Below are 16,494 nucleotides of genomic sequence, written 5' to 3' on the forward strand. Positions count from 1 at the left end.
GCAGTAATTTTGACTGGCACTACCTAAAGAAAACAGGGTAAGTATTTTTTTTTTAACAACATAGTATAGAGATACATTGTGTAAAATATTTCATGATTCGCAGCAGTTGTTAATTCCGCCTATTGTTAAATTGTCAATGTTGTACGATAATGGCAAAACGCCCCCTGCAGGGGGCGTTTTGCCCCATAACTGTTTAAATGTTGTACAGTTTTTAACTAACCGTCATATGCCTAAAATTATTCTATACCTTTTTGCAGATGGTGCGAACTTATAGAAGGAGAACTGATCGAGAAAATTGTGGGACACTAGCTCATAAGCTGCTCTTGAAGCAATTCATTATGGAACTTCACTAAAAGCTGTTGCCATGAATTATGGAATTCCAGCTAAAACTTTGTGCAGACAAAGAGATTTGAAGGTTTCGCAACCTGGAGTGTCAAAGCTGGGAAGTTAGACTACTGTTTTCTAGCCTGATTGGGGGGGGGGGGGGTTACTTCTAGTTGAGCACATCCGGACCATGGTAAAGGCATTATTTGGACATACCTCTACTGACGTACTGCGTTTGGCATACGGCTTAGCAGTTCATCTGAATATTAGAAACCATGCATTTCAAGGCATTGCAGCAGGTATTGATTGTCTGAAAAGCTTTATGAAAAGGCATCCGAATCTAGCCATTAAAGCTCCAGAGGCAACCAGTGTCAGCAAAGCCGTTGGCTTTAACCGGCCACATGTAGTCAATTTTTACCAAGTATATAATGAATCTCTTGACGCAACACTTGCTGATGGTCTCAGAATATGGAACATGGATGAAACAGGCATTAGTACTGTCCGCAAGCCAGTAAACATCATTGCATCGAAAGTTGTTAGATCAGTTGGTAAAGTTACAAGCGGTGAACGTGGTCAAACTATTACTGTAATACGTGTCCTGAATGCGGCCGGTACCTTTGCACCGACAGCATTTATCTACCCACGTAAACGACTGGTTCCATCACTGATGATTGGCGCACCACACCAGTTTGAACATTGGGCTTGTGTAGCCCAAGTGGGTGGACAGTCATATTTTCTTGCAATGGCTAGAACGTTTCATTGTTTTGTGAAATCTACGAAAGACTCTCCACACATTCTTCTTCTTCTTCTTGATGGACACCATAGCCATAAAACGTTGGAAGCTGTTTACTATGCACGCGAGAAAGGGATTGTGTTGATAACCTTTCCTCCCCATTGCACCAATCGGCTCCAGCCTCTTCATGTCACGTTTTTCAAGGCACTAAAACGTGCTTTCAATTTGGTGTCTGGAAACTGGATGACAAGCAATCCAGGAAAACGAATAAGTGCGCTTGAAGCTTCTAAACAAAATTCTGCAGCATTTAACCGATCTGCCAGTTAACAAAAAGCTGTCACTAGTTTTGAAGCCTGCGAACTTTGACCTTTTAATCCAAATAAGTTCACAGATAACGATTTCGCTCCTTCTGTGGTAACTGATGAACCTCAGCCACTATCAGATTGGCCTAATGCATGTCAACAGGCATAACTTTTGTCATCACAGCTGATTGAATCAATGAGACAGCTGATCACCTGTTGTTTACTGGCTGCATATACATGTCGGATGGGTCGGGTGATGCAGAAACATCTGTATAAGAGAACAAGACAGCTGACAAACAATCAGTTGTTATTCCTATAGTTATTGCAGGTGGGGCAGGTGATAAGAAACATCGAATGAGGGAAATGGGTCAGTTGATGATCAATCGCTTAGTAACGTTATGATCACTTCTGACAATGCAAAACCATTGACTGAACCAAGCATAAAGATTGAATTTCTGCTAACTGTTTGTTCTACAGCCACTTTGGATGGGTCGAGTAATCCAGTGACAGACAAAACAGTTTATACTCAGTCACCTGATAATCAACAAACACATCACTCTGCCATCACCGTCAAGGAGACAGGCAATCGGAACATGTTTGACGAAGCTACCGGAAGAACGGAAAGTGTTACCTGTGGGTATCTCATAACCAATGAACAAATGCAGAAGATTCAGCATTTATGAACATATTGCTTAAACTTTCAACAAAGACTAGAATATCCAGTCAGCACACAAGAAAGCGAAAGGCAGAATCAGCCATGAAATTAACGTCATCACCGAATAAAAAGATGCTTATTGAAAAGCAAAGAATGATGATAACAAATACAAAAGGCAAATGTGATAGGACTGTACAGGCAAGTGGGAGCAAACTGAATGAAACCAAAGTTTCAAAACAGAAAAAAATGCAGAAGAAAAAGATGCAGACATGCAGAGAGGACCAAAAAAAAAAAATAGGTAGAAAACCATCAAGGATTATGAAAACAACTTGTATAGAGGGCCATGAGAAAGGAAAAAAGGCTTTGGGTCCAAAGTCAGTTGCTAAACATGATCTTGCCTTGTCAGCAGACAACACATACTAAAGACAACATTTGTGGAAATTGCGAATTTAAATATGGAGGAAGTGATGATACCTTAAAAGAAGATTCCTGGTCGCAGTGCAAGGAATGTTCCAATTGGTGCCATGAATCCTGTGGCACCACAATCAATATGCAATTTTGCTGTGCTAAGTGTGAGTAATAAAGAATTTACCAGGAACATTTACGACATTTGGGCTTTGTCTTTTTCTTTATTAACGGTGGAAATTAGGGACTATTTAAATTTGAACATTGTTGTAGCTGTTTGCTTATCCGCATTGTTGTTAGTTTGAATGATGCAGCAGTTTGTAGTTTTATCGTCTTTGCCATATATAAAATGTCCATATAGGAATAATACTTGATTTTGATAGTTCAATAGTATCCCTGTAGTTTTACAGACTTTGACAGATGTCGAATGCATTGTAGAGCAAAATGCCCCGGAGGGGGCGTGTTGCCCCACCATAGGGGCAAAATGCCCCTTTATAAAGTTTTACCATTTTTCATTTTTCTCGTAAATAGTTGTTTTGTTGTAAGGAAACATCATTCCATTGTGTCAGACGTTACGAAAATGTAAAATAATTGTCCAATTGCCAACACAATCATGTCACTCATGCCATAAATTACCAAAAGTTGTTAAATATGGCGTTTTGCCCCCATCTGCCATACTATTCTGATCGCATGTGTTGTGCTCGACCTCTTTCATCTAACCGCGAATAGCAGCAGGGACGGCGAACCCTACAAAATGTAGGAGGTTCCAAAGGTCGAAATAAACTTTCCTTTAAAAAAAGGTTTCAACTAGAAATAGAACCGTCGACTATGTTTGAAGAGGAACCTTTGGAGGGAAAAACCTATTGGGAGGTCCTCCTAAGTTAGTCTAAATACGGTTTCTAAGTTGAAAAATTCATTCATGGCGTTTCGATTAAAAAAAAAAATGAACCCAAGTCGTTGTCGTCGCCGTCCCTGCTGCTGTTAATTAAAACATTTTATCTAACCCAATTCGATATCGTGTTCGAGGATCATGTAAGTTTATCGTTACAAATCCGTGCGGGTTTATTTTAGCACGACTAAAGAAATTTTTAAATTTATTTATATACATATCACCACTACACCAGGTTTGATGTATATTTCTCAGTGTGTGAGTATCCACTCTATTAAAAACAGCCAAAATATTAGTTATCCCTGATCACTTTAGGAATTTGTGTATACCGCTGGGTTACATAAATGACATCCGTGTTTTTGTGTCTGCCTCGTGAAAATATCCGAGCAGGATTTGATTGTTTATCCAGCATAACATCATCGTAAACCACTAAATTATTAATTGACCCATCAATAGAATCGATACTTGGCGCTTCATTAATGTCAGTGATAAATTCCACCACATCCTCTCCATCTTCACTTATCAATTTTGCACTTTTATTAAAATCTTTTATCACATCATAACAACGCTGATCGTCAGCAGATGGTGCTATCGAATACAATTTGTCCCACTTCATCCATTTCATAATTAAATTAAGTAACAACTGCGTTTTACCACTCCCAGAAGGACCTATAATTATTATACGAACCGAATTTGGTAAAGCTGCGTGATGTTTAATTGGTTCTCGTCGTTTTGTAGCAGAAAAGTCAGTGATTTCCATTAGAATAATATATAAAAATAATATGAATTTATATTGTGTGAAATGTAGGGCGCGCACACCGACAAGTGATTTAACAACTATTACAACAAAAAATAAAAAAATCTGCGGTTACGGGTAAGTGTGAGCGATGCGGTACAAAGAAATTTAAATTTATCTCCCTGACTCCGTCAGGTGGTAAGTTAAAATCAAGTAAAAAAAAAAAAGCAACACGGAGGTGATATTGCAGCAAAATTAACAAAATTACCCGGTACTCCGTGGGCTAAATACCCAGGAGAAAAACATCTTCCAGGATATAGTTACTGCGGCCCTGGAACCCGACTTGATATCAGACTTGATGACCAAGATTAACCCAAACCAGGTGAGTATCCGATAAATGCTATTGATAAAGCATGTCATGCATGATGTAGCTTATAAAAGTAAAAATCTACAAGATAGGCATCTAGCAGATGTGAAATTAATTCACGCATTAAATTCCATCACTGATAAATCTTTCAAGGAAAAATTAGCTAGTTGGTTAATAAAATCTGCGATGAAAGGTGAATTAGCGCTAGGTGCTGGTAATTAATTATAATGGAGTCGATTTATTATTCCCCAAGAGGATACTGGAGGGGTAGCGCAGCGATTAGTAAACTCGCTGAAGCAGCAAAAGTTACGCGCGATACTGCTAAAAATTGGTTATCTAAACAGGCAATATGGCAAATTTATCTACCACCGCCTAAACAAATTCACTTTGCGCATTTTAATGTTAGTGTACCAAATGAAGTTCATCAAGCAGAGATATTATTTCTGCCACACGATACTATTAAAATCCGAAGACGTCAAAATACATACAAATACGCGTTGACTGTAGTTGATGTTGCAAGTAGATACAAAGATGCCAAGCCTTTAACGACTAAAACAGCATCTGAAGTAGCCAGTGCTTTTGAGCGAATTTATCAACGAGGACCTCTACGATGGCCAAATCTACTACAAGTTGATCCTGGCAAAGAATTTCAGGGTACAGTATCATCACTGATGAAACAACATAACGTCAAAATACGACGAGGGCATACTGAAATTTACCGTGATCAGGCAATTGTTGAGCGATTTAATCGAACACTTGCTGAGCGGTTATTTGGATATCAATACGCGAAGGAATTCATTCAAGATAAAAGATCTCGTGAATGGGTTGCAAGATTACCAAGTGTGATAGCTGCATTAAATAACGAGATAACTCGAACAACCAACACGAAACCTATTAACGCAATTACTAAAAAACATATACCCGTACGACGTGATTTTACAGCACAACCAATACTGGGTGATGTTACTGTGAGATATTTATATGAACCAGGTGAACTTGAAAAGGGTAAAAAAAGAGCGACTGATCCTATCTGGAGTATCACTACACACAAGATAGCTAATATAACTAGATCTACTGGTAGACCAGCCATCTACAGGTTGGATTCCACTGCTCGTCAACGTGGATTCACACGTGAACAATTACAAGTAATTCCCGAGGATACACCATTAACACCTAAATCACTTAACTAGCACCCCGACTTCGATTACATTCAAGACAGGTCAGCATCACATTTTCTCGTGTATGACCAAGACGATTATCTTTTCTATCTACAGTAAATTGTCTTGAATGTTTATCCGAATACTGCCATAACATTATACAATTACAACTCGCACAGTGATTATTCTGCTGTTGTTTTAATGCGTTAATAAATTCAACATCGAGGTCAAATTTGCGATTATTTTTTTGTCATTCTGTTTGTAACCAGCTAATTTTTTTCTGATGACATCACTGTTATTTTCATTATTAATTTCATCAGCTACTGACTCTTCCAAGATAATCCTTCGCAGTTGAGATATTCGTCTGACTCTGGATACAGCCAAATAAACTAAATTTGACCACTCGATACGATCATCAATAATCCAAACAACTGTATCAGAGATAGTTAGTCCTTGAGATGAATGAATTGTCATTGCGTATCCTAGCGTCCACGGGGATTTGTTTATTTTTAGTGCATCTTCAACAACATTGATATCCACTGTAACAATATCATTTAATACTAAATTCTGTTTCTCGGTTTGTCTAGGAATATCAATATCACTATTTTGTAACCGCGTATCAGCTGGTCTATAACACAATGGCACTGGTAGTGTTGGGAATTTTTTCTTGTGTAACTGAAATAACTGCCGTTGAAGTGTGTCTCTATCTTTCTACTTGCTACTATCAAATCGTTTGGTTTCCATGTTTTCCAAAAGTCGTTCAAAGAAGTTTCTGAAATCACCTCGCGCATAATTTCACACTGAATTTTATTCGGTTGCAGTCTGGTTAATGTTTTAAATTCTTTTACTTCTGCATCGAGAGATCTATGATCATCATTCACTACTTCGTAATAATCCACAAAATTCTTTAACCAATTGTGTGGAGATGGTCCAACAAACGGAGGTGGTTGACCGTGATCACCGCACATGACCACTGCAGTATTTTTTGTTAATAACCAATCGAGAAATATTTGTAATGTTTCTAAAGGTACCGTGCATATTTCATCCCAGATAATAACCTTTGGAATATATTTCTCTCCCATTCGATCTGGAGTCCACATACCTCCGCTGTATTTGAAAAAGCTATGATAAGTAATAGAATTAACTCCTCGTTGTTTCATTTCCCTGGCAAGTCTGTGTGTTGGTGTTAGTACAATTATATCTGAAAATTTTCCATGAAATAATTTGATTACTCGAGTGGTCTTACCAGACCCTCCCGCTCCGTTTAAATAAACAGTTTTGTGTCTGGATACGGGATCGTACTTGGTGCACTCGACATTTCTGATAATTGTTTTATAATAACTATCTTTAATCTCAACCTCAGCGGATTCACAATAACCATGTAACATTTCTTTTTTTATTCTCCATGAACTCCATGATTCATCATTGCTTATGAAACGAGTTAATAATTCTGAATACTTTTTATCGATATAAAATGAATCTGTAGCGACTCTAACTGCAGTATCAGGAAATCTATTTATCATCGATAATAAATTTATAGAAACATAAGCGAGCATCGAAGATCTTAAATGAGTATACTGAGGGGATTCTCCTTCGATATAACTAACAATAGTACCCAATTTTGTTCCGTCAGATAAGTAAGCATCTTCTCGATTGCAAAGTATATCTCTCGCAGTGGTATCAGCAATTATAAAATCCAATTCAGCTTCATCCATAATCAGTCGTGAATGATGTCGTTTATGATCATATGCACCACCTTGAGTAAATTTACCGATTATTCTTCTCCCGAGATCTTTTGCGGTTTTTTCACTGTGGTTGAGTTTATATTTAAGAATATCAACCATAACATCCTCAGATAAATTTGGATACTCCTGTCTGCAGTCTTCGAGACTGATACACTCCGGTGTTGGTAACCAAAATGAAGTTTGTTTTCTGTATGATATAATTGCTTCACTGACCGTCAACGATATCAGTATTTTACTGTCAAGCATATATCGTAATAATACTATTGGTGCCCAACGTTTCTCCGAGAAGTGTCTGCCAAACCAAACATAACAAATCGGATGAAGATTTATAGTGAATTCAAACGACGTTACACGAGTAAATCCTGTCAGATTAAAATCAGATAATGGACCATTAATTGATACTCTGACCATCTCATGACAAGGATGACCAAACCTCGTAAAATATCCAGCACACTCACCCATCCCAAGAAAACTTCCAAGATAACACGCAGTCATGTCTACAGAAATCATTTCACTGATATTATACTGAGTGTTCCACAAACCGCCGTGTCCGTATTCGATACAACTATTTTGGATATCTTCATGAAATTCAACGTGTGTTGGTCTCCAGGAATTTCTTTCTCGAGCGGCATGAGCAGCAATTGACGGAGCTGTAAAACAATTAGTTAATAACTGCTCAGTATTGTCTGAATATCTCTGTGCAAGTTTTCTCATTTCTTCGTGGAGAGATTCTTTACGATATAATTCACCGTTAGGTCTTACAAATTGATCATACTCACCTTCTTCGGAGCTTTTAAATAACCACACTGACACAGGGTCGTTTTTACTTATTTGGCTAATATCATCAAATATTCCGCCCCAAATACTATCTGACGAGTAATATCTCACAACACGATTTCATGGAAATATTGTGACTGCATTAGTTCAAGCGTGAGAATTATGGTCAATAATTTAAATTGGTGCTCCATTTCGATTATATTTTGATTTATATAAAATCTCTCCCGTGATCGTTGTTACGGTGATAGGAAATCTTAATATTTTTTTCTAACTCAGTCACATCTTTTATTGACGCTCCTGTATCTTTAACTAATTCAGCCCAGTTGTTTATTTTTTCATGACTTTTATCAGTTAAACCGTTTCCGCGCTTCGCATTTGTAAAATGTTCTATTACTAGCTCGGCTACACAATTTAAAGTCAAGGATGAAAATCTCATTTGGGTAAGTTTATTAATGTTAGTTTTTTTTTATCGGATAAATTCCATAAATAACCCCTGTTACAGGATACGCTCGAGCGTAATATGGTTTGTCAATTCCGGTCAGTATTCCTGGTTTGGAATCTTTACTTAACAGAGCGATTTTTCCACTCGCAAGGACAGGATCACGTTTATCACGAATAATCCAAGTATCATCATCCGTGCGCACAATAAACTTTATTCTGAAATAGTATTTCTTATTGCCTTGATAAATATCAAGATAATCGATGATTGTTTTCTATCGTGCATCATTCATTATAGCGTCTTTGATTTTGTTGACAAAGTCAGTGTTGGGTATAATTTTAAATGTGGACCACACGTGAGATGCTCCATCTTTACGAAATTCGTTTTTGGCATCTCTGATAATATTAAACAGATCAGTTAATGCTCGCCTTCGCGAATCAGGGGTTAGTCTGTCAAGATCAAATCTAGAAGCTTTTCTGAACTTCATTGCAGATAATCTCTTAAATCCTTCCATATTATATTTAAAGCAAATATTTAAATAAGAAAAAATATTATAATATAATGAACCATTGTATGTGGTTCAGAGTGGGATCTGTGACTGTCTGTAACAAATCATGCAAAAAAGAATTCTGCGGAGAGCATCTCCAAAGTACTAAAAAAGGAAAGTCAGGACCAATACCATGTCTAAAATGTGGTATTGAGGTCAGAGGAAAAACACAATTATGCGCAAACTACGGGGGTAAGCGATACCGCGAACTTAAAAGATATTATAACAAAAAAAAATAAAGATGACATATTAAAATGTGAGCGCGATTATATAACTAAGTTCTCAGACAAATATAAATTAGAAAAATGACGTTATTATAATGAACCAAGAATTTGTCCGACACCCTATCATCAAGAATTACGAAGCGAATCATAATGGAATAGTTAGAAATTGCAGATTGAAAAAACCAGTTGGTTCTGTTACTAATGCTGGTTATCTAATGTTCAAAGCTGGGAATAAAGGTTATCTCTGTCATCGTTTTGTATTCGAGGTATTTAATGGAGAGATCGAAGATTATCTTGTGATTGATCACATAGATAAAAATAAACTTAATAATAATTTATCTAATCTGAGATTAGTCACGCAGAGCGAGAATTGCAAATTTGCAAACACTGGACGTCACGATAAAAGTGCCAAAACCGTTGTATCTATAAATCTAAATACAAACGAAGAAAAAATATTTCATTCGATGCATGCAGCTAGCAAGTATTTCGGTATTCACCGGATGTCAGTTAAATTTGTTGCAGATAAGATAATCAACTTAACTTTTTCATATAAATTTAATAGCTGGATTTCGTTTCGTTATGTGGATACAGATAACTCTGTAGCGACTGTGTAAAAGTCAATGACGCAGTTATCTCGAATCAAGGTCACTACATGTAAATCTAGCGAACAAAACTAGAGATATATATATTTTTTTTACACAGCCAATTGTAACAACAGTCTATTTTCACCTTGCGATTGTCAGTCCAGGTAAAATATTTTGTCAGGGAGATTGCATAACACATTACCTGTAAAGGTGTATTATTATCCCGCGGCGAGTAGAACTACGTATACGGCCATTTGTAAATACACACTAGCTAGCGACACTTCCGCGTTTGGATTGTCAGTACAAATAAACGTTATTTTCACAAAATCAGAATTTAAAATCTAATTCAGAACTTAAAATCTAGTTCAGAGTTTAAAATTTAATTCAGAACTTAAAATTATTCAGAACAACTACCAAGCTCTGTCAAGTTACCTATATGATGTTTATTAAATCTTATATTTTCAGATTGCGATCGGTGGCGCAGTGGTTAGATCACTTGACTTTTCGGTTCTGGTGGTATTGGTGGTGATGGTGGTGGGTTTTCAGGCCATCCAAATACTGTTCTGATCGAACTCTAATACATATCCACAGCATAATCTGGAGTGCTTATTTCGATAGCAGAAGACATGGTGGGTTCATGAGCAGTTATTTTAATCTTGGATTCTTTTCCTGTGATATTTTTTATTCGACGTTGTAATTCCTCATTGATTTCTTCGATTTGATAAGATCCCGTTGGTATTCCAATGACCTCCCAGTCAGGAGTACCATCGGGTTTATTTTTATGTGCAAACACAAACGAATTATTCGCTGGTAATCCACCAAACGATTTTGATCTGATATTGGGCCAACTGTGATATACTCTTAATTGAGCTAGTGCAATTTCTTTTACGGGAATTGCAGTTGGAAAATTAATACTAAATTCAGGGTTAGTCGAAGTTACCGTTATCATCGAAATTCTCTCGGGTTTTGTATTTTCGACTATTTCGAGCAGAGCTTGATGAAGTAATTCCGTCATTATTGTTCTTGGTTGTTTTTAAATAACGAGTGCAGTCTTCGTATATCTTAACCATTAATGCGAATTCGGAATCTGATATTATTGTATCATCGATGCTTGATGATATCAACGACGATAATTTTGAGTATGCGGTTGTGACTGTGTTTAGTTGCATGACATAATCGTGGTATTTTGTACTTGTGCACGAGGATATTTTTTTCGCGATTATATTAAAAACCCCTGCGATTGCAGTTGATAAAGAGACAATTATTACTACGATTGTTACTGGTGTTAGTGTTGATAATACTACTCCGGTAGATGCAACTAACGCGGATACTGAGTATACTAACGCATCCAAGATAACTGCTCGTCGTTTATATTTTTTTACTTTTAGGTTATATTTATCGATAAGGGTTTTTAACTCTGACTGCCATTCGCGCACTTCATCGTATCTATATTGTTGCGCATCTAATGTTGTTGTTGATGCTGTTAAGGACGTCATTTATTATCTTACGCAGTGACCAATTCAGGTGTTTCAGCTACGAATTCCAAACACCACCAGTAAGAGGTTGCGGTTAATTTCTTATCGGCTGCTTCTAGTATGAATTCTTCTTCGGTTCCCTTGTTTAATATGACAGTCACAACCCCGGAAAACTTATCAGTGGAATGTCGTCAGGGATATTTTGTAAATATCTCAAATTTTGCAGCACTGAACACAGAAAACCTGTACACACCAGTAACTGTTGCGGTATATTTGATAGTATTATTTTGTTTAGACCATGTTGCAAATCCAGATGATATCGTGTATACTATATTTTTAAAATGACCAGAAGTAACTCCAGGTGGGAATTTAATCAAACTGGTTTTGTTAACGATATCAGGAATTCCACTTACAATATCTTCTTGTGGTTTTTCAATCGTGTTAATGTTGGTTTTGATATCTTGCTGTGTTTGTTTGATCGTGTTAATATTGGTTTTGATATCAGAAAGTTTTATGTCAACAGTGTACGGAGAACCGAAGAATTCTTCTGCGGTTTTTTGATGGTTTCTGCGAAATCTTCCAAAAGTACCCACGTGAACGTCATACTCAGCCCGCAGTGTGGATAGTTTACTGTCTACGTTATCAACATATAATTTGTTTGCAACATCGTTGTCCGATTTTGGAGTTGTTACAGCTGCTATTTTATTCCCATTCATGTTGAGTTCGCCTGTCATTGTGTCACCGGTATTTTTTAAGCCATTACTTACACTTTTTGTAATTTCATCTCTGATGGGTGCAAACGATTTACTTGAATCTCTGATTTTTCCACTGTCAGTAAACACAGAAATGTTATCCGGAACTGCTCCAAGAACCCTGCGAACTATATCATTCCATTTGATATTACTAGTTTTTAATTTTCCGTATCGGTCCTGAAAAATAACAACCTCATCTGGGTCTATCCCGGTTAACGTTAAAAGATTGTCAATTTCATCTTTGGTTGCTTATTTTGATAAATCTATATCAGTGAGTTTCATTTTTCTGTTGAGAAGAGATCTTCCGTAAATATCTACCATTATTTTCTTAAGGATTATCTAAATCGACTCGAGGTATACTCATGCACGACTTTATGAGGTGGTTTGGTTGATTTTGATATCGCAGTGAGAACATTTAATACTTCACGACCACATATCGGTGGATCGGTCAGTGTTTGTGTTGGTAGCGTTGAATACCAGACTGGAGTTGGAATACTTTGCACATATTTCAGGAATTCTACTGGCGGAGCTAACCCATACGAATCGAAATAGATAATTCCACGTGGATGGATCGCGTAAGCAACCCAGTGAGTTCCTGGACCGTTACTATTATCAAGATTAATAATTCCGGTTTCTGGATTATTTGGTTGTTGTGGTAATTGGTCTCGCATAAAGACACCTTTAAAATGTTTTATATTTAATTGTTTAGCAGCATCGAGTAAATCAAAATTTGACATTGGTAGAAACCCAGCGGTTTTCAGAATCGTTTTGGGTACCATGATGGCGGAGTTCCTGGAAGTCTGAGACCTCGTCCTTTTTTTTGGTATCCTTTTCCAGTGGCTTTCTTTAATGCCATTCCGGCAGCTGTTCCAACAGCTCCCAACGCAGCTGCTTTAGCGACAGCTGGGGCAGCAGCAGCTATCAGTGCTGGTATTGCTGCGAGAAGTGGAAATATACCACCTGATTTAATCATATCTTTGATAGCTTTGGGAGCGAAATCAAGTTGAATTCCGGTTTTTATTTGTTTTGCTTTATTGAAACGTTTTAGTTGGGTTTTAGTTAATGACAGTTTATTTGGACCACCGCCAGAGATTTGATCGCTTTTTAGTGTTATCGCCACTCACATACTTTTGCATTTTTCGATTGTAATTTCTTTATCTGACCAGGAGTCAAAGTAACATTAACATGATTATATAACATTTTTATTATAAACGCGATTGATTTAATTGTTTTTGAAAACTACATGTTTTTGGAAAACTATATGTTTTCCACTGGTGCATCAACGAGTCTCATTCGACCACTAATACCTTCAAGTAACATTGTCTTATCACTGAGTATAACAGCAATTGCTCTGTACTCAGCTATAGCCCCTCTATTTACTTGAGCTCTGAAATGCACATCAACGACAGACTGTCTAGCTATATCAAGATGCTCTAGTGAAAAGTAATAGATTGGATAATGTGTCCTAAAATCCAATTGTGATATTTGCAAACCAGTATCGATATTTAGATCGCGCGCTAGATATTTCGTCAAGCGATGATACACACGTGCAACATGATAATTAACAAAATTTAATTGTATATTTTCAGATGGTTCTTGATGCCCGTTTATTCTTAAAGAAACATCAGTAACACCAAGTGGATCAATATCATGTGACTATGTGTTTGTGAGTGTATTCGTGTAGTATCCTGAAGAGCAATGAAAATATGTCGCGGTGCGGAAATTCCCTGCTGTGATGCTATATGCCATGTAAACAAACCATTATTATTACTCTGAATACTATCTGTGGTTACTGTAAGCCATGATAACAACCTTTTACCACCTTGATCCATAAAAGAAAGCAGTCGCTGTTCTTCAGCAATTGATGGAGTCATTACCGGCATCCACAACGAAAGTTTTTTTTAGCACTACTTTACCAGCGTCACCCATGGGTCGCCATAAAGCATCATTATCATCATTTTTTCTAAAAAGCACAATCGTGTGTTTTACTCCATAAATTACCTTTCCGACATCTCTACAAAATCCAAAAATATGCGACAGTGAAATGGCACACGAAAATTTTTTTACGACCAGCGCTTAACATTTGTCTACGTGTATGAAAACCTAAATTAAATTCTGCATTAGAACCGTGAACCACCGGCCACACATCTGCGTTAGCGGTATCGGCAGAATTTCTTGGTTGTATTATATTATACTGATCACTGTTAGGAAAATCAGAAGTATCCTTGGCAAACATCATTGATGGACCAGCTGATCTTGTATAATCATCAGAATATCTTGCTAAACCTATTATTGTTGTAGCCACATCAACATTGTTCTCGATTGACTCAATTTTTTTTCCGTCAATGAGATACGCAGCGCTATCGAACAAGGCCATAATTCCGTTATTGACAAAACCGATTTTAACCGGATCCAAGTATACTGTATCAACTGTTTTTATAATTTCACCTGCTACTTCAATAAAAGCTTCAGCGGGCAAGAAATATCTACTTGTGTCTTGAACTTGCAATTCAATTCGTCCTCGTTGATTTGGCGATATTGCTTCATAAGAATAATACTGAAAATTGCGCACAGATTCGTCCTTGGGTACTGGTGCATCCATGTCGAACGCTGGGTCGGATTGATGTTTAAACATATTATTATAAAAGTTATCGTCTAAAACGAAGACCACTTCCCGCCACTAAACTTGTATTTATTTGTTCAGCCTCTTGATTTATCAACTCTGCTAGTTTTTCATTTGCAGCTTGATTTATTACTTTACTAACATCTGCAGGCATCACTTCGGTGCTTGGTAATTTCACCGGTGGTAAAATTTTTTTAGGTCTACGTATTAATCGTGATAGTCTATCCTTGATTGCCAAAAATGCTTTACTTGCAAGATTACCAACAGCACCAGTAGCTTTATCACGAATAACGTCAATAGCTTTCATTGATAATTGTTTTGCGATCGGTATTGCTTTGGGAGCCATTTCCGCAAATAAACCTTGAACAACATTACCTAATCCATCTCCGTAAGTTATTTCGTATACTGGTAATCGTGAATTTACCACCCTGACCATAACTGGCCTACGATGCGATTCGTGTATGATCATTTTATTTAATTATTCATTTATCTAACAATTAGTCACTGTGATAGTCATCAACAAGTTCATTGACAAGTTCTCGGTAGATACCAGCATCCATAATACCACCTTGAAATAATCGTCTACAAATATCAGCTGCTTCATTAATTATTTCTGGTGAGTTATTTCCAGCTCGCTTTCCTCCTATGAGAACTTCTAACCGTGATACATCATTGATGATATTGTTAGGACAGTCAATAAAACCACTTCCCAAACCACTGCCAATAGTGTCAGGAGGATCATCATCATCCCTCCCTGTTAACATCCGTTTTATTTCTACTGGACTCCCCGATATAGTATGTTGTCGGGTATATAATCGCCGCGGGGGTGAAGGGTTTTGCTGCGGTGAAGAAGATTGTTGTCCTGTCTGTTGCAGAGGTGGAGGAAGTTGATATAAACGTTCCTGCTGAGAGAATTGTTGTTGTTCTGCTTGTTCCATAGCCTCTCTATAAAGTCTCTTTACTTTTGCATCAAGAATTCTGTAGTCATCATCATCATCTCTGGCTTGCTTTTTGTTCCATTTTATGCGATATATATATATATATATTTAATAAGATTATCATCAGTTACTTTTTCAAAACCAGGTTTTAAGATACTAGATTTAGTAAACATACTAATTAATATTAGTCTGGGTAATTTTTCTTTTCCAGTAGTTTTAATTTCTTCGATAAAATTCTCCCTAAATTTTGCAATCATTTTAACATTTTCCTTTATTGGTTTATCAAGTTCTTTTTTCACACCGGCAACTTCAGTACGAATTTGTTCAATACCTTCAAGTATTTCTTCACCGGGCTGAGGTTGAGCTGCAGCTATATTAGTCGGAAGATCTCGTAAAATCTTTTTTGTTTGCTTAGTTCTCCTCGCAATTTTTTCAGCTTGCTCAGCGGTCTGTTTTAATATTGGAAGAATACATTTTTTTTTCTTTCCTCCTCATCCTTAATATCTCCCAATAATGCTCTTTCAGTAATTGCAGCAGCTTTTTCAGTAGCCGTTGTAACGGGTTTAAACAACTGTTCTGTACCTGCAGCGTATTCAACTTGAGCTTCCTGAAGTGCTTGTAATTTTTGTCTTACAGAATCTCTCACAGGTAGAAATTTTTTGATTGCTTCTAATCGTTCTCGAGCTAGTCTAGCGGAATGTGCTTCTCCGATATTAGCCATTATTTATTACAGAATTTTTTAATTAACAGCAGCAGGGAGGGCGACGACAATGACTTGGGTTCATTTTTTTTTTAATCGAAACGCCATGATTGAATTTTTCA

At 37.0% G+C, this 16,494-nt stretch overlaps 1 protein-coding gene across 1 annotated transcript; it reads left to right on the plus strand.

The window, feature by feature from the left end:
• The first annotated feature begins 514 nt into the window (after window positions 1-514).
• Window positions 515-1,384, plus strand: LOC149794923 (uncharacterized). The gene has a single exon (XM_089963735.1). It carries the CDS (start codon window positions 515-517, stop codon window positions 1,382-1,384), a length of 870 nt encoding a protein of 289 aa, XP_089819861.1.
• Window positions 1,385-16,494: the final 15,110 nt, after the last annotated feature.

This window comes from Sinohyriopsis cumingii, chromosome 7 (genome assembly GCF_028554795.1).
Source record: "Sinohyriopsis cumingii isolate HCF-2022 chromosome 7, ASM2855479v2, whole genome shotgun sequence".
Classification (NCBI taxonomy): Eukaryota; Metazoa; Mollusca; class Bivalvia; order Unionida; family Unionidae; genus Sinohyriopsis; species Sinohyriopsis cumingii.